Source organism: Mycena indigotica, assembly GCF_014461135.1.
Source record: "Mycena indigotica strain 171206Taipei chromosome Unknown Mind.scaff0006, whole genome shotgun sequence".
NCBI lineage: Eukaryota > Fungi > Basidiomycota > Agaricomycetes > Agaricales > Mycenaceae > Mycena > Mycena indigotica.
Window position 1 is genome coordinate 3,019,902 of NW_023503005.1, and position 23,428 is coordinate 3,043,329.

Below are 23,428 nucleotides of genomic sequence, written 5' to 3' on the forward strand. Positions count from 1 at the left end.
GCAGGTCATGAAATCCTTCCAAATTTAACGACGGATGCAGCAGAAAAAAAAGTAGGAGAGGGGAAAACCTTACGGCGAAGTCTCCTCAGCTTTTATGTCCAACGCAAGTTTTTTGGAACGAGGAGTGCCCTCGGCCTCAGGACTCAGAGCAGCGTCGGTATCGTCAACCTTACGTTTTGTCCCTAGCAGCTTAGAATCTGGCGAGGGCGATTTGGAGGGTCGTTGTGATGAGGCAGTGTCATCACTCTTTAAACTCCGCACTGAAATCTCGGGCGTACTAGAATGGCTACGCAGACTCGCCGCCAAGTCACTCCGCAGTAGTCGTTGGGCAGCCAGCCCCGCATAACATGTCGCATGGTAGACCTGGATTCGTAAGCGCCCAACGCCATTGTCACAACAAGCACGCACCCGTTCCTCCTTAGAAACGGCATTCCGCCATACCCACTCCTCATCATCGTCCAAGAACTCGGTCTTGAATTGCTCTTTACATATCGGACATGAAACAGCTGTTGCCTCCTCCCCGCGCGGAACGACAACGTACTGGGCCCGCAGTTCAGCATCTCGCTTGGCGGTGGCAGCAGCAGCAGCAGCTTTCGCATTGATGGGACGGTCGCCTTCTCGGCCTTTACCCTTCACATCTTGGACCCAGTCCTGACCATGGAATCAGTATAAACAAGGAACAAATCTCTCAAGAAGGTGACGCACCTCAACTCCAACGAACCAGCTCCGACTATGGCCCCGTCCAACGTTCTGATTCGCTTTTCTATTTTGCGCAAAATGCATGTCGAGATGGGCTTGCATTTCGGGTCCGTCGTCAGTACCAGGGAATCGAAGACCACATTGGGTACACTTCGCTGGAAGGCGTTGATAGAGAAATGTGGTGATGCCGGGCCGTCTCCTGTTAGCAAGTGTTCTGTTATAATTCATTCGCTCTCGACGGTCAACATACCTTGATATGTCAGCAGTAGATAACTTCATATCTAAGCTGAGAACATCCCTCCTATACACACGAGACTGCTCTCTCTCGGGGTCAGACTCAGACTTGACGACGGGGTTAGCTCCATTAACATAGCCTGCCTCTTTTAACCTCGCCATCAAACCAACGATATCGGGACCAGTAACAGCCGGAGGTTGCTCTGTTTTCACGGTATCATACGTAGGATACATAGGAGCGGGAGGCGGTTGTGGATAAGAATTGGACCACGAGACAGAAACTGGCGCGGAAACGGCCGGTATTGGTGCTGGGGTCGGGACGACAGCACGCATTAGAGAGCGAAGTTGAGCAAGGATTTGGTGGAGTTCTTCTTGCGAAACAGTGCCGGCTTCTACAAGTTTCCGAAGCTAACGCGACGTAAGCTAGTGTGTCGAGCGCATGATTCATGATGACATACCTGATGCAAGATGCTAATGTGGTTTTGTGAAGTGCTATCTGCTGGGTTGGCCTGTAAGGCACGCTCCTTCTGGTTGAGGGTGTACTCCAGCTCAGAGAGAACTTGCGCCCTTGATATTTGGCTTGACTGAGGATCGCCACCACCCCATATACCACGCTCGATATCGGCCTGCGCTGGAGCACCAAAAACTTGAGAGCCAGCGGGAGAGCTGTTCCGCCAAGTGAGCAGCATCTCTTCCATTTTGGTACGTGTTGCCTGGTCTACTTGACCGTAGGTCTCGAGGAACAGCGGAACAACAAAGGTTGAGAACTGGCGGGCGTACGGGTCGTGAACGTTCTTTGAGATAGCGTCGAGGACATAGAAAGCGGGCAGTTTCATCCAGGGTGGCACCTGCGACATGTGAGCTGAGGGTGGCTGTTCGGCTAAACTGCGCCGATGACTTACTCTACGAATATGAGACTCAATGCAATGGGCGACGATGTCCGCATAGCGAGTAAAATCTTGGGCGAGCATGGAAAGGTGTTGAATGATTGGTCTTGAGTTGACCTTCAATTCGGTGAGCAGATTTGTGTAGTCTCTGCGGAAGGTATTTGGGTCGGGATTGTACGGAGCTGGAGGTGGCGGGGGTGGCGGGGGCTGCTGGTAGTAATAACCACTACCGTAGCTTGTGGGAGGGGCAGCATAGTGCTGCTGAGCGTACATGGGATTCAACTACGTAGGAACGAAGCCAAGATGCGATTGATGTGACTGGTGTGATGCACCAATTGTTTGAGAGGGAGTCAGAGCCACCGTCCCCATTGTTCCTGGAGTAGTGCGGTACCTCGAGTCGATTCCAAATTACTGTATACTACTTTTCGGGTTCTACAGTCATTTTTTTTGAGTCCTCAACGTGCATCTGCATAATCCGACCGATTGTCACTCCCCCATCAGCCATCAAAACTCGTCTTTTTTCCACCACTCTCCCTCAAGCCACCCGCCGTGCGTGTGTCTCTCTGCTTCACCGAAACTGTGTCTACGGCACTCAGATGGAGCTCTGCTTCCAAACGAGCCCCATTTCGGACAGTTTCGGTGAGAGATGGGGTGGATGCTGACAGTTTTCCTCAGATGTACGACGTCCTCAAGACGGAAGAGCTCGAAATCCCCTCCGGCGTTGAGGTCTCGGTCAAGTCGCGACTGATCACCGTTACTGGCCCGCGGGGAACCCTGACGAAGAATGTCCGCCACGTTAACATGGACATCCGACTGCTCAAGGGCAAAACCAACAAAGTCACCCTCGCTGTCTGGCAAGGTGGCCGCAAACACGTCGCCTGCCTCCGCACCATCAAGAGCTTGATCAGCAACATGATAACTGGTGTTACAAAGGCACGTCGTCGTAGCTGGGCTATCTACTCTCCACCGCTAACTTGATGTGTTCAGGGTTTCCAATACAAAATGCGTGCCGTCTATGCCCATTTCCCCATCAACTGCATCATCCAGGAAGACGGCACAAAGGTCGAGATCCGTAATTTCTTGGGCGAAAAGGTGTGTAGAATCGTTGACCTCTTTTTGACCTGGACTGATTATGTTTTTTGTAGGCCGTACGGCACGTGGACATGCTGTCTGGGGTCAAAATCTCCGAATCAACAGCCCAAAAAGACGAGCTCATTTTGGAGGGCAACGACATCGACAATGTTTCGCAGTCAGCCGCTTCGATTCATGGTGCTTGCCTTGTCCGAAACAAGGACATCCGGAAATTCCTTGACGGGATCTACGTGTCGGGCAAGGGCACCGTGATCGCAGACGAGTAATGTAGACCATGTCCATATCCATGCTATGCTTATGGTTCACCCACGAAAAAACAAAAAGCTGATTCTATTGCTATGGAACGAAAGGAATAAGAGTGCCTACTCGCTTTCTGTACTGCACATACGAGTCACCAAAGAAGACGATCAATGCCCTCTCTTCTGCGCGAATACGGTAGTAAAAGAATCTCCAGAGCAAAATGGCGTATAAGACGAATGAGAGGCGATTCTGGAGGACTAGTTGGGTTCCTAATGCCCAATAAAAGAAGCCAGTGTAGGATGGATGTCTAAGCCACGCATAGACGCCATCGGTGACAAGAATATGGGTGTCCCGTTTCTTAAACGCGACAGCATGCGAAAAGTTGGTCGATGCATGAATCATGGCTGTAGATCGGAGAATTTGGCCAATGATAACAAGCACTAGTCCAACCAAGGCGAAATTGGGATATGTCTTCCAGTTTGGTCGCAGCCATAGTGTGATGAGGTATTCGGTGAGAGCAGTACCGTGTGCGATGTGATATAGAGAGCCGTTCTCCAGAAGGAAGGCTATGTGAACGTCAGTCAGTCAAAGCTTCAAAAGAGACAAGCACATACAATCGACACTGCATTTCTCAAGATTCCAGCCAGCGGTGACGGCGTATTCGCCCCAGTGGAAAAGCGACCACGCGCCGATGAAGAAGCCCAATTGGCCCGTCAGCCACCATGGCGCGTTTGGAAATGCGGGGTTTGTTGTGAGCAGGCCACCCACTAGAAAGGTGACCGTGCCGAGGGCGAATGTGCCTCCAAGAAGAAAGGAGACGAATGATGCTGCGAGAGGGGTGTTAGGTATACGACCCTTGTACTGAGGTTGGGCGGAGGAGGGGGAGGACATTATGGTGAAAGACCAAGTTGAGTCTGCTGCATTGACGCCAGAAGACAAAAGAAAAGTGGATGATCGGACTCGGCAATATGCGGCTTGTTCCGCACCTTTTTCGCAGTATCTCAACTGCTGCCAATGACCCTCAAAAAATCAGGAATATTGCACTCGTTGCCCACATAGGTACAAACAGTCACGTTCGACGCGTCAAAATTCAACCGCAGCAGACTCAGGCAAGACTACACTCACTGAATCCATCCTACTCAAATCGTCATACCTCTCGAGTTCCGGTTCCGTGGACACGGGCAGCACTACAACAGACTTCTTGCCAGCAGAACGTGAACGAGGTATAACCATCCAATCCGCCAGCATTCCCGTGCAATGGAAGGATAAACTGTTCAATCTAATTGACACTCCGGGTCATGCTGACTTTGGCATGGAGGTAGAAAGCGCAAGTCGCGTCGTAGATGGTGCAGTCGTCTTGATCGACTCTGTTGAAGGTGTGGAGGCCCAAACCAAAGGTGTTTGGCGCCAATTGGACCGGTAAGAGGTGCAAAAGTAGATCTACCCATAGCTAAACAAATATAGATACGGTGTCCCTACTCGTATCATGTTCCTCAACAAACTTGACCGGCCAGGGGCGTCATTTAGCGCATCTGTTTCCTCGCTTTTAGCCAACCGCCTCCATCCCCACCCACTCCCATTAACTCTCCCAATTGCGTCCTTTGACCCGCAAGACTATGCCCATGCGGAGCCTGGTATCCAGGGAATCGTAGACCTCGTCAACTGGGAAATATGGCGCTGGAAAGACCCAGACGCCGACCCAACCCGACATCCCCTGCCCACAAATGGCGACGAAGTTGCAGCTGGTGCTGGTCTACTGCCCATCAACCATCCGATTCTCCCTCATCTTGCTCCAGCAAGGACTGCTTTGTTGGATCGACTAGCCATGTCCTCAGATGAACTCATGGACTCATTGCTTGAGCTCCCAAGCAGTCACCCCGGCTACCTAGACTTCAACAACAACACCCTCATGAAACATCTCCGTCAAGCTACCTTGCGAAATGAAGTTCTGCCAGTACTGTGCGGTGCAGCGGTAAAAAATATCGGGACAGATTTGGTCATGGATTATGTTGGTGCATTGTTGGCCAGCCCGCTTGACTTGGAACATGACCCCCAACGAAATAATTCACCTGTAAGGCTTCTCGCTTGGAAGGTGACCTGGGACAAACGGCTAGGTTGGATGACCTTCGTTCGTGTCTACTCCGGAAAAGTCACTCGAAAAACGTCGCTGATAAACACGACGCGTGGCCAGAAGGAGAGAATCTCAAAGCTCATGTTATTATATGCTTCCCAGCCAGAAGAAGTCGAGGAGCTGCCTTTTGGAACCGTCGGTGTCCTTCTTGGATTCAAGCATACGCGGACCGGAGACACACTCGAGTCGTCGGGTGCCTCTGCCTCAGCTCGATCTTCGCTACGTGAAATCACAGCCCCCCCTGCAGTTATCGCCGTCTCGGTTATCCCTAATTCACACTCTGATTTACAACCTGTCCAAGACGCACTGGCGGCACTTTCTCGAACAGACCCATCGGTTCGCGTCGACACCCAAGAAGGCCAACTTCTCGCTCATGGTCTTGGGGCCTTGCATCTTGAAATCGTGGAAGGTCGCTTGCGTGACGAATGGGGCGTCAATTTCGAGTTTGGGACCAGACGGGTTAGTTATCGAGAAGGTCTAGGCTCAGGCATCTCTGCGAAGGCGGATTTTTTTAGCAGGATGCGCGGTCCGCAATCCCGCTCATGGAAAACTGATGTTGGGGGCATTTCGACAACTGTTGATATCACGCTCTCAGTACGATCATTGGGCTCAGAGGAAACCGGCGATCCGACATGGGACGGTAATGTTGTCGTCGATCGGGATGGTAAACCATTCGATAGCCCGAACAACGTATCGTCGACTTCACCAAACGTTTTGGTCGCACAAGGGATCGCTAGTGCCCTTTCCAACTCTCCTCATACGGCTCTTCAAATGTCGCATGTTCACGTCCAAGTCCACGGATTCGTCATTCCTCCCAGTGCTCCAACTAGTATCTTGACTAGCGCAGCAGCAGTTATTCTTCGCGAATTCTTGCGGGAGGCGGGCATGGGTCCTATTTTGGAGCCATTCGTCACAGTGAAGGTGTCTGTCAATGAGGATAGCCTTGGTAAAGCAGTGAAGGATTTAACAGAACATGGAGCAGAGGTGTTTGAAGTCGATACAGGCTCGTCGGAAGACGAAATTGGCGGATACCCTGAGGACGGGAATTACATTCCTCCTCTGGAGCTTTCCCCGTCTGGTCACGTGAAACACGGTGCTACAGGATCTCTGCGCATGAAGCGGTCAATAAATGCAGTTGCACCACTGAGCCAAATGCTGGACTATTCCAACCGCTTGCGGGCTCTATCTGGTGGACACGGAACTTTCGAGATGGCTAATGCAGGGTTCAGATTCGTCTCAGATTCGCGCAAAACAGAGATTTTGAAAGAGCTAGGCCGCGCTTGAATAGATTTGTCCATATAATATACTTTAATCATATAACTCCTTCATCTCATCTGCATCGCCAAAGAAAACGGCGCCGTCTAGTTCGTCGTCATCCTCTACCATACCTGCGGGTAAGTGGCTATAGCTCGTCATTACTTGACTGAATGCCATCATGCCTCCATTGTCTTCCTCCTCTGGATCGTCTGGGCTAAACAGCGGAACGGGAGGTAACTGTCTCGACTTGCTTTCCGGAGGTATAACACTTCCTTCTCGCTCGTCTTCATCGTCAGGAAGAAATAACGGGGTCCGTGCTCTCTGTGCAGAACCTCCCGATATAGGTGTGGGAGCAACACTCTGTTGGCGAGCAGTCGCAAAGACGGGGGCGATAGAAGGGGCACGTGATGGAGCGATGGAAGAAGATCGCAATGGAGGATATGGTTCGACCACCACACAAAGACACTGTCCGTAGATGCTGAAGTTTTGATAAGTTAAGGATAAAGCTGGTTTTGGTTTCTCCTCGTCATCGTCCTGGTCAATGTCTATTGGAGTAGACTCGATTTCGTTAGGAGCAACATCATCCTAGAGAAAAAGATTTAGTTCCAAACATGACTACCAACCACACAAGTACCATCTCAACGTCATCCAAGTTACTCTGTGCTGCATCCTCTTCACCACCACTAGATAATGCTGCATCATCGCCTTCATCGGACGCTTTTCCCTTTCCTTTCGTCTTTCTCCGCTTGTTTGGAGCTGTACGTGCGCTTTCCTTGCGACCTTTACGCTTCGATCCTTGGTGCGGGGGAGGCGCTCTGCTTTGCGGTGGTGCAGCGGTGAAGTAGCGAGTCTAGATAGTCCGTTGACGAATCAGCTATGGTGATAGCGCATACCTTGATAAGCGCCGAGTGTTGCTCAGTTCGTCTTATGAAATAACAGAACTGGTACGAGTCTCACAAAAGCCATTGGATGACGAACAGTTCAGTGAGCGAATCGCTAACCTCCTCGATGTGTGTCGACTGTGGGCTTCTTAGCTGACGCGGCTGAGGCTGCATGAACGTCTGCTTCTGCCCTTAGCTTGGGAAGAATCTTGGGTTGAAGATCGGCGAGAACATGTTGGAGGACAGTTTCGGACATCCAGCTCACATGGCGTTCGTCAAGGTAAAGATAGAGTGGCAATACGTGGTGTTGCGATACGCGTAGATATAAGGGGTTCCTGGTGCGGAACTTCATGAGAACCAAGTAAAGGACGCGTTGTTGGTGAGGGAAAGGAGAAAAGCGCGGTGCCGACGCGGTCACGCGTCAGCTAAGTCATCGAAATTGATTGATTTGATGGTACATATTTTCTAATATTCATACACGATAAATTCACTTAAATCTCATCCACGGAAACATCTGGACCAGAAATAATGGCCTTTATGACGCCTTTACCGTCTTCGCTCTTGCCAGCCCGAGTAGCCTTGAACGCGGTAATCGCTTCGTCGAACGCAAACCTAACTTCCCATGAGCAAGTCATAAAATACTGAAGGGAGAAACGAAAGACCTGTGGGTAACCAACGGTTTCAAGTTGATCTTGCCTTGCGCGACCAACGAAATCGCGAGAGGGTAGTCTCCGGGCTAACAAACCATTCAAACTAACTCAAGTCGTTCAAGTTGGCACGTACGCCATAACGGAACTAGGACAAATTAATTAATTGGAGATCAGAAGCAGAGTTAAAGACTCACAGAGCCCTTGTAAACCAATTCCTTGACCTTGCAAACGAATGAATAATACACAGGATTAAAAGTCAAGCACCAAACCATAAGCATCCCCACGCTGACAGTGACATTGGGATTTCCCATTCCAACTTGGACATAGGTACCGCCAGTCTTGACGATGTGAAATGCGGTCTGAATTGAGACCTCCGCTCCGCTGGCATCAATGACCAAGTCTATCGCCTGAGAACCTCTATCTTGAATATCGAGTTGAGACTTCATTGCGTCCGCGTTACGTTTGCTGAAGTCGGTTTTGCTTTCACCCTCATTGGGAGAGATAGGCAGATAGGTATGAGTTGCCGCGTATTCCTTGGCAAATTCAAGGCGAGCAGGCACTATATCAACTGCTATGATGCGTTTGGCGCCGAGAGCTTTTGCGACCGCCATACAAAGCAGACCGACAGGACCACAACCAAACACAGCGATCGATTGCTCAGCACGGAATCCACCAAGGTTGGAGACCGAGTGAACACCAACTGCTAGCGGTTCCATCTACTCTTCCAAGTTAGATCGGCGAAGACTCGGAGGAAAACATGCCATGGCTCCATCTTCTAGCGAGACGCCTTCGGGAAGTGGATAGGCAAGATCCGCGGGTACGCGATAAAATCTTGCCAAAGTCCCATCGTATGGAGGAGTTGCAGCAAAAACAATATCAGGGCACAGCTAGAAGGCCAGTGAGAGAAGATATGGGTCCGAGAGCAAAGAGCTACGTTGTATCGACCGGCCTTGCAGGCGTCACAAGCACCTGAATAAAAGTTTGTTTGCTTCCACTTGTCACCAAAGCAGCGCAATGGCATGACTCACGGCATGTAGCGCCAGGCTCGACAGCGACACGATCGCCCACTTTCAGGTGCTTGACATTGGGACCCACTTTCGTGCCGAGTGAGGATATAGCAGCTGGACAATCGTAAAAAAAGGACCTTTCGCAACGATTCCAGCAGATTCATGGCCAAGGACCTAATTGCGATGTCATGAGAAAGTGGTTTCGATAGCACTCGCAACTTTACCATAGGGTCATTCACAATAAAGTCGCCGATTCTGCCATGAACCAGGTAATGGACCTTTGGAAATCCATACAGAGAGACAAGAGGAATGATATCGCCTCACATCCGAGCCACAAATGCCTTGAGAACAGTGAGAGGAGAAACAAATAATGTGTGAGCTCGGTACCAGTCTTCTTGACCTGAATGAGGACCTGGTCACCAGAGATCTCTGGAATGGGACGTTGTTCGTAAACCACTTGCTCGATAGCCTTAAGGACGAAGGATGGGTTGTCGGACATGGTGGGTTGAAGAGAACCAGCAGACGGCCCGGTCGGCGCGCCTAAATTGCATCTACATGAGCGATTCAGCCCCGAATTATTTCCGGAAACGATGTTCCTGTTGCAATGTCACAATTTGGTGACACAAACACATCTTGCTTTCTCCCAACATCTAACCTGCACAGTCTACTCCCCTCTATCGTTGATTATTTCCATCGCTATGACTTCATCTCAAGAGCTACCTGACCTTCTGGGCACAACTGTGGATCACGGTCGCCTCAAGTTCGTCGAAGTACTTGGTTCTGGAGCATACGGAATCGTCTACAAAGCCCTCGATACAAGCTCGCCCAGTAATTCGCCGTCTTTCTTTGCTGTTAAATGCGTCAAGAAGTTCCCTGTGGGCGTCCGAGCGAATGTCTTCCATCAACGTGAACTCAAACTTCATGCTTTGGTCAGAACTTTCCATTTCGTATCTCGCATAGCTCATACTTCCTTGGCGAGTAGGTTTCACGACATCCTAACGTCTGCAAACTGCATAGATACATCGAGGCGGCCGACTTCCTTCTCATTGTTCTCGACTATTGCGAAGGCGGCGACCTCTTCCATAACATTACCACGCTACGCCGCTTCTACCGAAACGATGCCATGGTCAAGACGATATTCGTTCAAATTCTCGATGCAGTCCAGTACTGTCACTCCAGGGGCGTCTTTCATCGTGATCTCAAGCCTGAAAACATCCTCTGTGATGCCACTGGCAAACATATTCGTCTCGCCGATTTTGGTCTCGCTACGTCGCACGCTTCGAGTAAAGACTATGGTCTGGGAAGCCCATACTATATAAGTCCTGGTGAGATATCCTTAAAAACAATTCAATCAACTATTCTGACCTTGGACACCAGAGGCTCTCTTCAAATCGTCAAATGATGCTTTCTCTTGCCGAGCGAGCGATGTTTGGGCTCTGGGCGTCATCCTCACGAACATGATCTCTGGCCGTAATCCTTGGAGAATGGCTCAACCCAAAGACGACTGTTATGCGGCGTATCTTGCTGACTCAGACTTCCTGTACCATGCTCTACCCATTTCTCGTGAGGCGAATGTTCTCCTCAAACGCATCTTCTGTTGTGACCCCCTCAAGCGGCCCACCATCGCTCAAATTTGCGAAGCTGTTGTCAACACGGAGACGTTTTTCTTAACGGACGAAGAGCTTTCCGAGGCCTCACCACGTCAACAGACTATCGCAGAGTACTATTCTTCCCCGTCGCCAGTGGACTCGGAGGAGAATGAAGATTCGGATGTTCCGCCTCAAAGTGCTTCTGTCAATGAGGAATCTGCTACTTCTGGATCGACAATTCCAGATGATGTCTATCTGTACGAAGAACAACCTTTCGAGTGCAATTACGAGGAGAATCCTTTCATGTGCTCGTCGCCAAAGCTTCTCGCCCCGCCTTCCTCCCATACCGATACCACTTCCCTCAGCTCCAGCGATGCGTCTTCAGTTGGAGCTCCAGTCACGCCAGCAACTCTCCCTGAAGACCCAAATATCGATGTGCAGGTTCCCGATCTCCCTGAAGACGAAGGTATTGGTGCATCAGCTTACTTTGAGCCCAAGCAGGATGGAGAGGAGAAAGTTCAGACGGGTTCAGTTTTCAAGAAGGCACTGCGTAGGATTTCCAGGGTCATTAACAACATCTAGTCTGTCTCATTCTACGGTCTTTTTTCTTTTTATCTGGGTGTAGGTAGTTTTTAATTTGTAAATGAAATTGCGGACTTTGTAGCTGTTAATGAGATAGGCGGCCTCGTGTAGGTTATCTGCGGTTTATCTCGCTTAAGCCACGGCACGTGGCGACATAAAACGCGATTTTGTCGCGCCACCTGAAAATTTTCTTTCCCTTTCCCTTTTCCTTTCACAATGGTCTCATCCAGCGTCCTTGGTTTCCCCAGAATCGGTTCGTTTCTAACTGCTGACTAGCCTTCGTCTGAGTTGATATTATAGGCGCGAACCGTGAAATCAAGAAGGCCGTTGAAGCGTACTGGGCAGGCAAAATCTCGCAAGATGAACTCACCAAGGCTGCGGCTGATGTTAAGAAGACCAGCTGGACGAGCCTGAAAGAGCGGGGAGTTGACCTCATCCCCAGGTAGTTTGGTTTTACGCTCATCGATTGTCGTTGCTCATCGATTTACAGCGGTGAATTCTCTCTCTATGATCACGTCCTCGACCACTCTGCTGCCTTCAACGTTATTCCCAAGCGCTATGTTGGTCTCGGGCTCTCTCCGATTGATGTTTACTTCGCTATGGGTCGTGGTCGCCAGGCTGAGGGTGTTGATGTCCCTGCTTGCGAGATGAAGAAGTGGTACGTTTTTTTTGCAAGATCATCTGCCGCAATTCTCAGTGAACTCTTTTCAGGTTCGATTCTAACTACCACTTTGTCGTGCCCGAAGTGTCGGAGGAGACCGATTTCAAGCTCAACTTCAACAAGGCCCTCGAAGAATTCCAAGAGGCCAAGGCTGCTGGAGTCACCACGCGGCCTGTCATTCTTGGCCCCATTTCTTTCCTTGTTCTTAGCAAGGCCGCGAAGGGCGCTGCAGCTGGCTTCCAACCCATCTCTGTTCTGCCCAAACTCTTGCCTGTCTACGAAACCCTCCTCACTGACTTGAAGGCCGCTGGTGTCGAGTCTGTCCAGATCGACGAGCCCATTCTTGTTCTTGATAGCGCTGCCGCTCTCGAGAAGCAATATACATCTGTCTACGAGAAGCTCGCTCCCATCGCCCCCAAAATCGTTCTCGCCACTTATTTCTCTCGCCTCGATTCCAACGTTTCGTTCATCGCCAAGCTGCCCATTGCTGGTCTTCATATCGATCTCGACCGTGCGCCTGGCCAGCTTGAGGATGTAATTGCCGCCATTAAATCCACGAGCATCATCCTTTCTCTAGGTGTTGTGTCTGGTCGTAACATCTGGAAGACCGACTTTGCCGCTGCCATCAAGAGTGGCCAAACCGCGGTCGATGCTCTTGGTGCTGAGCGAGTTATCATCGCGACTTCATCCTCTCTCCTCCACACACCCGTCACGCTCGCTTCGGAGAAGAAGCTGACTGCCGAGCAAAAGGACTGGTTCTCGTTTGCCCTTGAGAAGGCATCTGAAGTATCTGTCATCGCTTCAGCGCTCTCTGGCTCCCAAGATGCGGCTGTCGCCACTGCTCTTGAGGCGAACAAAACCTCTATCGCCAAGCGTCGTGAATTCGAAAGCACCTCGGATGACACTGTCCGCAAGCGCGTTGCTGCCATCACCCCTGAGATGCTCGACCGCCAGAGCCCCTTCGCTGTTCGCAAAGAAGTCCAAGCCAAACATCTCAACCTGCCCAAGTTCCCAACCACCACCATCGGCTCTTTCCCTGTCAGTTTTGTTTCATTTTTTGTAGGCTCTCTTCTCACATATCTTGGTAGCAAACCAAGGAGATCCGTCAAGCCCGTGCCAAGCTTGGCAAAGGCGAACTCACAGTCGAGGAGTACGACGAGTTCATCAAGAAAGAGATTGAGACTGTTGTGCGATTCCAGGAACGCATTGGTCTCGACCTTTTGGTCCACGGTGAACCTGAACGCAATGACATGGTTCAATACTTCGGTGAACAGCTTTCCGGATTTGTCTTCACCCAAAACGCTTGGGTTCAGAGCTATGGCTCGCGTTACGTCCGCCCACCGATTATTGTGTCGGACGTTAGCCGTCCTGGACCCATGACAGTTCGCTGGAGCAGTTATGCCCAGAGCATCACCAAGAAGCCGATGAAGGGAATGTTGACGGGCCCAGTTACCATTCTCAACTGGTCCTTCCCCCGTGCCGACGTTTCTCGTGAGCTGCAATCCAAGCAACTTGCTCTTGCTCTCCGTGACGAAGTTGTCGACCTTGAGAAGGCTGGCATCAACGCTATTCAAGTTGATGAGCCCGCTATTCGTGAAGGTCTCCCTCTCCGTCGCTCAGACTGGGATGCCTACCTGAAATGGGCCGTCGACTCGTTCAAGCTATCGACCGCTGGTGTCACTGACCAACTCCAGACCCACTCTCACTTCTGCTATTCCGACTTTGACGACATTTTCCCTTCGATCCAACGTCTCGATGCGGATGTCATTTCCATCGAAGCGTCGAAGAGCGACATGAAGTTGCTCAACACCTTCAAGCACTACGGCTACTCCAACCAGATTGGCCCCGGTGTCTATGATATCCACTCCCCACGTGTTCCCGGAGACCAGGAAATCAAGGATCGTCTCAAGGCCATGCTTGACATTCTCCCTGACTCTCTTCTCTTCGTCAATCCTGACTGTGGCTTGAAGACTCGTGGATGGAAGGAGACTGAGGGTGCGTGTTTGAGTCTTTTTTTTTTTTCGTTGACCTGAACTCTCTTATAGCCTCGCTCGTTAATCTCGTTGCTGGTGCTACCTGGGCCCGGCAGACGTACGTTTGAATGACCTAATTGTCGCTTCAACAGCGTTCGCGTCTCGGTCGTCGAACTGTCTGGATGGGTGGGAGATGTGTGAAAATAGCATGTAGCATAAAACTTTCTTTTCTTTTTCCGTTGTTCAACACAATCCAAATGTAAACGTACCAATGCATTTTTCATTTTGCCCTGAAATGTGACTTGATCTTGACTATGTCGCAGTACCCAAGTATTCGCTCTTCAATGCCCGAAAAAAAAACACCTGAACCGACTCCGTCTTAGACTCTCCCCGACTACGAATGTACGGCGATGACCCAGAAACGAGCTTGGACGACATTTCCCTAGGACAAGTCCAAGCTCAAAGAGATGTTGATATGCCACTCGCCACTGACACGACCTATCTCGTCGTCGACACCAATGTCCTCCTCGACAAGCTCTCGCTGCTTCAACGATTCATCGACGACGTGAAACCCACGCGCCATTCGGTGCTCCTCATCATCCCTGGCGCTGTTCTCAACGAATTGGACAAGTAGGTGCAGAGTTACGAAGGTTGATCTAAACTCATATGCATTGTAACGACAGGCAGAAGAAGACAGAGAGGCTTGGGTGGTTCTCGCGGCGAGCTTCAGTGTGGATGGTCAAGATGGTCAAGGAAAGACCATCGTATCTTCGTTGTCAGCGCGATGGCGAAACGTGCAAAGTTTCGGGGAATTGGAGGGTCAGAGAACCTTCGGAGGTGCGTTCAAATGCTGCTTCAATTTCATGGCTTGTGTTAACGGCCAGAAGTTTGGCCAGGAGCAAGGTCGTTTGAATGATCGACTGATTTTGGACTGCGCTCGGTTTTTTGTACGACGCGGGCGTACCTGTCTATTAACGGGCGACCATAACTTGATCAATGAAGCCGAGAGCAATGGTAAACACAATTTTATACTTGACACCAAACAAAACTGAAACGAATACAGAAGTGAAAGCCATCTCTCCTTCCAGCAGCCACGATCTTGCGCTTGTGTTGTTCGGGAGGGCTCTCAAGGAGTTTGCGGCACGTGAACCAGATTATGCTGGCCCCGGGAGCATCCAGGACGACGACGCGATGGATGTTGACGACGATACCAAAGTGAGCTACGAGCAGGCGAGCGATTTGCTGCATAAGCAGGTCATCAACCATTTTACGGGATTGTTGGTGGCCTTGGTTAGTCGGATAGGCGGGCCGGAGCTTGAAGACCCTGCGACTGCGGACGGAGGGACTGTTGCATCTAGACATGCGCCGAGATGGAGAAACTACGCGAAACCAAGCAGTGAGTGGAGCGCAGTCGAGTGCCTGGAATACCTTGACTATCGTCGGCCCGGTCGGCCGAGAGCGACAAACCCACGACTAGATTTGTTTCTTAGCAGGCCCTACACAACGGGGGCTAGAATAGGAAGCCTATGGTCATATGAGGCGTGGAGGACTGCGCTTGATGAATTGAGGGCGTTGGGAGAGGCTTGGGGGGACATCTCCATAGTAGCTGATGTTGAAGAGGTCAACATGCACCGCCAGATTGTTTTCCGTCGCAATTGAGCCTTATCGATTTGGGAGCGCGAAGGTCGGAAACCAATCTTCCGTTGAACGCAATGAACGTAGATGTGGACGTTTGCACGTGGTCTGAAAATCAAAGCAATGCAAGGTCGGCAAAGCTGTTGATGGCGCAGCTGATTTTCTCCCACGCTAATCCCTTACTTCTTCCCCCTCCTCCCTTCTTCTCTCTCTCTCCTCCATCTTCCTCCATTCCCGCATTCGTCCTTGAGCAATTCACGGGTCAGGAATGCGCCGGAGAAGAGCTTTGTTCGCGGTTCTCACCTTGCTTGGCCTGTTTCTGTTTGGCACGGTCGTCGTTCTGAGCTCGATAACATACTATCTCTCTATCGACCCCAGCGCCTACCTCAATGAAATCGAGGTCCCTTATACCGACCCGTCGTTACGCTGGAATGCCACAGAGCACGGTCAAGTCGAGCGCATACCTCGCATCATCCACCAGACATGGAAGACCAACTCCCTGCCCGAGCAGTACCAACAGTATTCCGAGGCCTGCCGTGCCATGATGCCCGACTAGTGCGTAAATTAACCCGTGTCGAGTCTTTTGATTCTCAACTCATTTCCCCCAGCGAATACATGCTCTGGACCGACGAGAGCTCACGTGAATTCATCGCGCGTCACTATCCGTGGTTCCTCAACACGTTCGACGACTACAGCTACGCCATCCTGCGGGCTGACGCGATTCGCTACTTCGTGCTCTACCATTATGGCGGCATTTACCTCGACATGGATGTGGGATGCTTGCGTCCGCTCGACCCTCTTTTGGTATACCCGGTAATCCTCCCCAAAACGATTCCTGTTGGTGTCTCCAACGACCTAATGTTTGCGCAAAAACACCACCCGTTCTTCGCCCAAACCATCCACAACCTTGCGACATTCGACCACTCCTGGATCCTGCACTACCCGACGGTTATGTTCTCAACGGGACCGATGTTCTTGTCGGTCCAGTATGGCATCTTCACTGCCCAGCGGGTGTCAGGGGGCAATGTCCGCATTTTACCGAAGGCGCTATATGGCAAGAACGCTGAACCTGCCCCCCACTCGTTCTTTTCGCATTACTACGGCAGTAGTTGGCACTCGGACGATGCTGCATTCATTCAGTTCCTGGGAGAATGGGGCAAGGGGCTTATGTGGATTGGACTTGCTCTCCTGATCGTTGGCACAGCGAAGGTTTGGCCCAACAAACAGCGGCGGCGCAATCTAAGGAGAATTGGTGGCTATGATGTTCTCTTCCCGCGCCGTTCGGGACGATGGCAAATACATCTGGGTGAGCCAGCCTCTGGAACTTCGACATCACTACCTTCTCCCGATGGTAGTGAGCAAGGCTTTGAAGATCTCTCTGTGCTCCACCTCCCAATTCATGTACATCCATCTTCGCCAACAGGGTCGGATGTCTCTAGCGATCAGCTGCCACCATATGACACCGGCTCCGTTTTCGATGTTGTTCGCCGCCTTCGTAACCGCTTCGTAACCATGGCCGGTGGTCGGCCGATTCCCCCGCCACCACCGCCAATACCGCGGACTCCAGTACGCAGACGCCAGCGCTACAACAATGGCGTGCTTTTCTTTTTGCCTGCCATGTTTGCCCCGCCGTCTGATATCGAGCTGGGTGCATCGTTTTCGAGGGCGCAGGCTGTGCAGCCTCCAGTGCCGCTGGTCACGCATCCTTATTCGCGCGGTGAAAAGCAGCGCTATGAGGAGGAGTACTATGCAGAGGCGTCACCCGTTGAGCTCCTCACTGACGGTGTGGCCACTCTGCGCTCTTCTCCGAAAGGAGCGGCACCGCGGAGGTGACCCACGATACCCCCCAGAACCTCGCTCATACCCACCATACTCACGCTGCGATGGCCTTACGAACACTGAAATGAATGGGAGAAGAACACAAAAAAAGTTGCACGTATCAGTGAACGATGGGGCCTATCGTGATCTGCATGCGCTAGACCTATTATTAATTTATAAGGGGAGAGACAGACATTACAACCCACATTCTTGCACAAACCCTTGTTGTTTACTGCCCCTACCACATCACAGTTTACTCTACAGCACGCAATTAACAGACTTTTCTTCTTCTTTTGGCAGTAGTTACTAGTTGCAAACAAATGTTCGTTCAAGGGAAGATGAAGAGATCCTATTACATAATGATAGACACTCTATAAGATTACGATGATTTTGTAGCACTTATGGGCCTCATGCCCACCGACAAAACAGTCATGGCGACAGCAGAGATGGCGTAGGTCCACGATGGACCAAACGTCCAATACGAGGCACAAGCTGAGGGGGCAAAAATCAGGACACAATTCCTAAAGGGAATAGACTCCATACCAAGAAGAGGGCCGATTGCGCGTCCAAGCTGCCCTGAGGATCGGAACTGGCCAAGGGCTTTACCCTTGGCAAGCTGCGAGTGCTCCTTTGGTTTTCCGGTTATCGGGTCGACGCTTGTGTCATCACACTGGAGTGATGCAAACGCGGTCAAGGAGTTGACCACGGTGGCTGAGGTAAACGCCATGCAGACCGCAGCCCCTTGCAGCAGTCGGAGAGCGAGTGTGGGGCGTGATGTGGTGAAATTGGGGAGAAGGGCGAGCAAGACGAGACCAGCCGCGCAACTCGACACGCCACGGCGAGCCATGACTCCTTCGCCAATCTTCGATGTAGCTCTCCGCACATATCCCCCTTGGAGGAGTGCGCTGACAATTCCAATAGACCCAATCAAGGCTCCGTTCTGCCGGTTGTTCCAATCGAACACTAAACGGGTCAGCAAAGAAAAATGATCAAGGATAGTAAACACGTACAGTCGAATGTGAGGAAGGTCAGAGTAAACTCGACACCAGAAAAGACGCCGAGGAATAAAAAGTGCAGCCATCGGAGAGTCCTGAGTGTTTTGATCCGTTGCTCAACACTAGCTTTCTTGATAGGCTTCGAAGGAGAAGCCCCGTTGGTCTTCTCTGTCGATGAGACAATGCGCTTGCCTCTTGTTTCGGGGAGGGCGACGATGAGGAATAGCGTCTCTACAAGGAGAAGGATCAATGTGATTGCGGCTGGAACGACGTAGACGTTTAGTTCTAGACCCCAGGTGTTAAGTGAACTGGGCAGTGGTCGTGTAGCGAAGTATGCCCCGATGGGAGGGCCAATGCAGAAGCATATCGCAAATGCTATGCCAACATGGGCGAGGGCTTTGGATCGTTCCGCCGGCGTCGTCACGTCAGAAAGGATGGCGCTAAAAAATTAATTGGCGACCCCTGACACACGTCCGATGCACACGCACATTGCGAGTTGCACATTTCCCTCACTGAGGCCACCCACCACCCGCGAAAGCATATAAGTCGCAAAATTGGACGAAACCATCCATCTGACGAAATATTTATTAGTCAGTCTTAGCAGTAAACAAGGCGGCACACATTATCGCGGAAAGAATATTTCCGATCATAGTAATTAGCAATATGCGCTTGCGCCCATACTTGTCTGACAGCGACCCAATCCTCGGTGAAACGAGGAACTGGAGAGTTCTATTGCGGCGCCCAAGTCAGTCAGAACAGGACCGGAGTAAGCCAGATCGGACGCACGAGAAGACCGAGCCCATAAGTCCGCCTGGTGGTACACACATTAGCGGGATGGACACAGGACACAATGATCGTGCATTACCAAGGAGGACAACGTCCCATTTCGTAGAATGGGAAGCGGGGTTGTAGAAAATGCCACGGATATTGGAAACGAAGTTGAGGGTTTGTGAGAGAAAGCCGTTTGGGTCAGAAGACTCGCGGATCGTAAACCATTCGATGAGTCTCGGAAAGAGCGGCAGGGGGAGTGTGAAGGCAAACAAATCGAGCACCAGCGAAAGGAAAACAATAGTCGGGACAGAAAGCGACGCCATACTCAAAGAGAACGATGCGCGTCGCGTCCTGTCGAATAAAGAAGAGAAGGAAGTGGTGGGGGTTAGATGAGAGAGCTGAAATCGTGACCGTGACACGGCAGGAGCGGACATGGCGGCGAGAGCTAATCAGTCGGTCTACGATGCCCGGGGAAGGTCTTTATAAAGGTACAGGTTACAATTCAGTCTATTCTTCAGGCTCTCCGGTAGCATCCACATCCGTCCCTGTTCCTCGAAATTTCTGATCTTCTGCTGCGCTTGTGAGACTACTCTGGAAGTGTGAGCTCGTCTCCGTCTTGGTAATCTCACGCAATGCCATTGTGGCATATGCGGCAGTTCCCAGCGAGAGCTTAATTTGCAGCGCCATGAATAGACCGTCGTTGGAAACCATCGGTGGGTCGAAGTTAAGCAGCTTGTCCTCATCAGCTTGAGCCAGCGCAACATCGGGGTCGGTATAGCGTAATACCGTCCACGAAAGCTCTTTGGGTAGGTGCAGCATCGCCCGATATGAGCCAGAGAGGGTGTATTCCCTGAGAAAGCAGGTCAGTAACTGTGGGAAAGTACGACCACAACAAACTCCCACCGTTGCTTTCGGACAAAGTTATCCGGGTCCAAGCCGTCCATGCGAAGGTATTCCCGGTATTTTTCTCCCAGCGCACCGCCAGGATAGGCCACATCGGTACCGGGTAGAGGCATGAGCACGTCAAAGATCGTGTATTTGTCAACGTCTTCTTCTGTGAGTGTCTTGACCCGTTGAGGAGGTCTCGGAGGCCGGGCTCTCTTCTGGGCCCGATTGGACAATGGCGCTTCTTTTTCCAGTCAGTCGAGTAAAAAGCCTTGCATCAGTAAGCAACTGACCGTCAGCTTCCGGCGGTTCCGCTTCTTCCCCCTCATTTTCGTTCTCGTCGGCTGCCGGCTCCTCGGTTTGCTCCACATCCGGCATTGCTACATCCTGCGGATCGTTGTCGAAGACAAGGTCACCGACAACTGGCTTTTCCACACCAAAAGTCCGAATGCGCTCCGAAACAATGGCATTCCAAACATAAGATTGGTACGCGTGAACGTACATCAACCGCAGATTTTTGGGAATCTTGAGAAAATGTCAACAAAAGCTAAAGGGGTGAAGAGAAAAAGGCACAGTGGAGAGGGAGCCCATGGCATTACGCGTGTCGCCCTTTTGCTTCTTGTAACTCTCCAAAATACAACGCTCAGCAACGACTCTCCGTGGCATAAGTTGGAGCGCCTTGTCGAGATCGTGCTCCACGAGCCATGCGTTTCTTGCTACTTCAACATCAGGATGCTCTCCTGGTCGTTTTTGTAAGATCATGTCAACAGCTGCTTGCCATTCCGACTTGAGCAAGGCAAGTCCGATTGAGTGAGTAGGAACCGATGCCGTTCCGAAACGCTGCATACCTGGATTGAACATGAGCGGCAGTAGATTTTTTAAGATGGACAAACCATAGTAGTTGATGAACCCTTTCTCCTTGATAACCCCAAGAGCCTTATCCAGAGTTTCCATCGAATCTACTTGTACGCTCCTACAGCCAATATCAAGCTTCCGTGCTTGGAACTGAAGGAAACATACCGCAAGGTGATGAGGAATTCATTGCCTTTTAACATCCCCAGTTCCAAGCTAGCTTTTCGATAATTGAAATCCCCAATCCGGACCCCGCGATCCCCGCGTTTGTTGACGGTCCCATTATTATGCGACTGTCGACCAACCTGGCCGTTGGCAGCGCGCCAAACGTCTTCAACGGTTTTATTGTTGCGTTTCAAGGAAACACGCTGGACTGTGATGCCGCGCTTGTCTTTGGTTCCTGCAACGGACAAGTCCTTTAAAGAGACTTTGAGCACCCGCGAAAGATGCGCGAGGGCGTCTTGGGTATCGCGGTTTGTTTTTTGGAGGGTAAAGTGGATGTATGGTGGAAATGTGCCGCGGGGAGCACGTCCTGAGCATGTTAAAACCAAGGCAGTAGAGCAGTCTGACAAAACGAACCCCTTCCACCACGATTACCCCCACCACCACCACCTCCTCGGCCTCGAGAAGGATTCCATTTGATCACGATACGTGTGCCTTCTTCAGATGCAGGAGAAGACATGTCCGCTTCAGACTCGAGTTTCCCGCCAAACAGCTCACGAACAGCTTTGTGCAAGTCGGTTCGCGTGGCCTTTGATTGGATGGGCTTCAAAATAATAATTATGATCAGTTGTTCAGATTGAAGAAGGGTAACATACCTCAGAGACAACTTTCCTGTGGTCTTCTCTTCCATTAGCCCGCCCACCTCTGCCGCCACCTCGTCCACCACGACCGCCTCTACCGCGACCACGGCCTCTAGTTTCAACCACAACAGGTTCCGTTGTTGTTGTTGTTTCTGACGAAGAGCTTGCACCAGGCCGTGATCCCCAGCCGCTATCAGAGACAAGCGGTGGCACTGGGCCTTCAAGGAACATGCCTTTTAACTTTTCAATCGCCTCCGCTGACAGGAATTCAGAGAGACGGGTATTGAAGCGGTCCGGCCATGGCCCCTCTGGCTCTGTGGGTTCAGGCTCTTTCGTTGCCTCCTCAACCGCAGCTTCGGTAAGCGCTGCCGCCGGTTGGGCATCAGCAGAAGTCCCTGCGGCTTCTTCTTCGCCTTTTGGTGTTGGCGGTTTTTGCACATCAGTCAGATGCACGACATTGCCGTCCAAGTCGATTTCGTAGACCAGGAAGTCGGTGAATCTGCACTGATGAGGATCGCAGCAAAAGAGTTGGAAACAAAACCCACCGCTGCTTGATAATGCCTTCGATTTTGGGGATGCCGTGGCCAACATACTCGGATATGCCAACATTGCGCTCGCTGAAGTTCAAGAACCCATTCGTCAATTCTGGCAAGGGAACTCCTAAAAGTACATGACTTGGAGGGAATATATCTTGGGCTGGCGCCGGGCCATCGAGTTTGGGCCGTTTAGAGGCAGGTTCAGCCTGCTCGTCTTGATCGCGTTCGTGGAAAATTAGCGGCATGTCACGCCAACCGTAACACCTTCACTTCACCCAACATGGCGCATCGGAGGACTTATGGGGACCGCGCAAAAGTTCATAAAAACCCTGCCGCACGACTTCTTCTGGAGACTATCGAGCGAAAACAATCTAATCTCGCAGTCAGCGTCGATGTTGTGTCTGCAAAAGACTTTCTGAACATCATCGACGTTGTTGGACCATTTGTGTGCCTCGTCAAGGCATCAGTCTCTTCGATAAGGCGGAACTCCTTTCTGACGGCTGCTTAAGACCCACGTGGACATCATTGAAGACTTTACTCCCCAACTTATCACTGAGTTGCAGGCTCTGAGCGCCAAACACGATTTTGTTATCTTTGAAGATCGCAAGTTTGCTGATATCGGTTTGTTGCCATCAAATGTTGCAGAGTTCGCAGCAGCTCAGTCAAGTGGATAGGGAATACCGTCTCGCTCCAATACTCCAGTGGTGTCCATAAAATCGCGTCTTGGTCGCATATCACGAATGCCCATCCTGTGCCTGGCCCCTCCATCATCGCTGGACTTTCCTCAGTCGGACTACCGCTTGGGCGGGGATTGCTATTGCTAGCAGAAATGAGCACCAAAGGCTCCCTTGCGACGGGCTTGTACACTGAAGCGGCTGTAGAAATGGCTCGTGAGAATCAAGACTTTGTTATTGGCTTTATCGCGCAACGACGAATGGATGGAGTTGGAAAGAACTCAACTTCGGAGGAGGACTTTCTAATTTTGACCCCGGGAGTCGGCCTTGACGTAAAAGGGGATTCTATGGGACAGCAGTATCGAACACCTGAGCAGGTCGTGTTGGAGTCTGGATGCGACGTTATTATCGTTGGACGGGGCATATATGGCAAAGACCCGAGTCTTGTCGACAGCATTGTTTCTCAGGCAAAGAGGTACCAGGTCGCTGGGTGGCAGGCATATCTGGAAAGGATTAAGGGGGTAATTTCTGACCTCATACTGTAATATCGTTTGAGGCAAAAACCAGCGGTGGCGG

At 51.1% G+C, this 23,428-nt stretch overlaps 11 protein-coding genes across 11 annotated transcripts; 6 read left to right on the plus strand and 5 right to left on the minus strand.

Moving 5' to 3' along the window:
• Positions 1 to 69: 69 nt before the first annotated feature.
• MIND_00742400 (CID domain-containing protein) lies at positions 70 to 2,093 on the minus strand (the record flags this gene model as incomplete). The annotated part of the gene is made up of 6 exons (XM_037364124.1): positions 70 to 363; positions 409 to 651; positions 706 to 898; positions 950 to 1,341; positions 1,392 to 1,781; positions 1,836 to 2,093. 6 exons carry the CDS (start codon positions 2,091 to 2,093, stop codon positions 70 to 72), a joined length of 1,770 nt encoding a protein of 589 aa, XP_037219768.1.
• Positions 2,094 to 2,495: 402 nt separating this feature from the next.
• Positions 2,496 to 3,178, plus strand: MIND_00742500 (60S ribosomal protein L9; the record flags this gene model as incomplete). Its single annotated transcript, XM_037364125.1, has 3 exons — positions 2,496 to 2,744; positions 2,808 to 2,912; positions 2,966 to 3,178. The coding sequence occupies 3 exons, from the start codon at positions 2,496 to 2,498 to the stop codon at positions 3,176 to 3,178; spliced, it is 567 nt and encodes a 188-aa protein (XP_037219769.1).
• A 70-nt stretch (positions 3,179 to 3,248) lies between these two features.
• On the minus strand, positions 3,249 to 4,043 carry MIND_00742600 (Protein-S-isoprenylcysteine O-methyltransferase; the record flags this gene model as incomplete). Its single annotated transcript, XM_037364126.1, has 2 exons — positions 3,249 to 3,718; positions 3,767 to 4,043. 2 exons carry the CDS (start codon positions 4,041 to 4,043, stop codon positions 3,249 to 3,251), a joined length of 747 nt encoding a protein of 248 aa, XP_037219770.1.
• A 77-nt stretch (positions 4,044 to 4,120) lies between these two features.
• On the plus strand, positions 4,121 to 6,567 carry MIND_00742700 (Translation elongation factor 2; the record flags this gene model as incomplete). Its single annotated transcript, XM_037364127.1, has 3 exons — positions 4,121 to 4,211; positions 4,256 to 4,571; positions 4,617 to 6,567. 3 exons carry the CDS (start codon positions 4,121 to 4,123, stop codon positions 6,565 to 6,567), a joined length of 2,358 nt encoding a protein of 785 aa, XP_037219771.1.
• A 24-nt stretch (positions 6,568 to 6,591) lies between these two features.
• MIND_00742800 (uncharacterized protein) lies at positions 6,592 to 7,812 on the minus strand (the record flags this gene model as incomplete). The annotated part of the gene is made up of 4 exons (XM_037364128.1): positions 7,542 to 7,812; positions 7,434 to 7,492; positions 7,175 to 7,390; positions 6,592 to 7,125 (listed from the first exon to the last, which is right to left on the minus strand). Exons 1-4 carry the CDS (start codon positions 7,771 to 7,773, stop codon positions 6,592 to 6,594), a joined length of 1,041 nt encoding a protein of 346 aa, XP_037219772.1. The 5' UTR covers positions 7,774 to 7,812.
• Positions 7,813 to 9,776: 1,964 nt separating this feature from the next.
• Positions 9,777 to 11,249, plus strand: MIND_00743000 (Serine/threonine protein kinase; the record flags this gene model as incomplete). The annotated part of the gene is made up of 3 exons (XM_037364129.1): positions 9,777 to 10,007; positions 10,061 to 10,403; positions 10,456 to 11,249. The coding sequence occupies 3 exons, from the start codon at positions 9,777 to 9,779 to the stop codon at positions 11,247 to 11,249; spliced, it is 1,368 nt and encodes a 455-aa protein (XP_037219773.1).
• A 216-nt stretch (positions 11,250 to 11,465) lies between these two features.
• MIND_00743100 (uncharacterized protein) lies at positions 11,466 to 14,011 on the plus strand (the record flags this gene model as incomplete). The annotated part of the gene is made up of 6 exons (XM_037364130.1): positions 11,466 to 11,502; positions 11,550 to 11,691; positions 11,740 to 11,907; positions 11,961 to 12,948; positions 12,999 to 13,905; positions 13,956 to 14,011. 6 exons carry the CDS (start codon positions 11,466 to 11,468, stop codon positions 14,009 to 14,011), a joined length of 2,298 nt encoding a protein of 765 aa, XP_037219774.1.
• A 272-nt stretch (positions 14,012 to 14,283) lies between these two features.
• On the plus strand, positions 14,284 to 17,351 carry MIND_00743200 (Glycosyltransferase family 32 protein; the record flags this gene model as incomplete). Its single annotated transcript, XM_037364131.1, has 6 exons — positions 14,284 to 14,513; positions 14,567 to 14,720; positions 14,768 to 14,897; positions 14,947 to 15,279; positions 15,785 to 16,073; positions 16,127 to 17,351. The coding sequence occupies 6 exons, from the start codon at positions 14,284 to 14,286 to the stop codon at positions 17,349 to 17,351; spliced, it is 2,361 nt and encodes a 786-aa protein (XP_037219775.1).
• Positions 17,352 to 17,715: 364 nt separating this feature from the next.
• On the minus strand, positions 17,716 to 19,536 carry MIND_00743300 (MFS DHA1 sub-family; the record flags this gene model as incomplete). Its single annotated transcript, XM_037364132.1, has 7 exons — positions 17,716 to 17,828; positions 17,880 to 18,299; positions 18,347 to 18,771; positions 18,820 to 18,903; positions 18,953 to 19,060; positions 19,118 to 19,142; positions 19,197 to 19,536. The coding sequence occupies 7 exons, from the start codon at positions 19,534 to 19,536 to the stop codon at positions 17,716 to 17,718; spliced, it is 1,515 nt and encodes a 504-aa protein (XP_037219776.1).
• A 73-nt stretch (positions 19,537 to 19,609) lies between these two features.
• MIND_00743400 (TRUD domain-containing protein) lies at positions 19,610 to 22,423 on the minus strand (the record flags this gene model as incomplete). The annotated part of the gene is made up of 9 exons (XM_037364133.1): positions 19,610 to 19,952; positions 20,006 to 20,231; positions 20,281 to 20,512; positions 20,561 to 20,835; positions 20,881 to 20,960; positions 21,008 to 21,371; positions 21,419 to 21,605; positions 21,658 to 22,141; positions 22,188 to 22,423. The coding sequence occupies 9 exons, from the start codon at positions 22,421 to 22,423 to the stop codon at positions 19,610 to 19,612; spliced, it is 2,427 nt and encodes an 808-aa protein (XP_037219777.1).
• Positions 22,424 to 22,458: 35 nt separating this feature from the next.
• Positions 22,459 to 23,397, plus strand: MIND_00743500 (Orotidine 5'-phosphate decarboxylase; the record flags this gene model as incomplete). The annotated part of the gene is made up of 3 exons (XM_037364134.1): positions 22,459 to 22,638; positions 22,688 to 22,799; positions 22,853 to 23,397. The coding sequence occupies 3 exons, from the start codon at positions 22,459 to 22,461 to the stop codon at positions 23,395 to 23,397; spliced, it is 837 nt and encodes a 278-aa protein (XP_037219778.1).
• Positions 23,398 to 23,428: the final 31 nt, after the last annotated feature.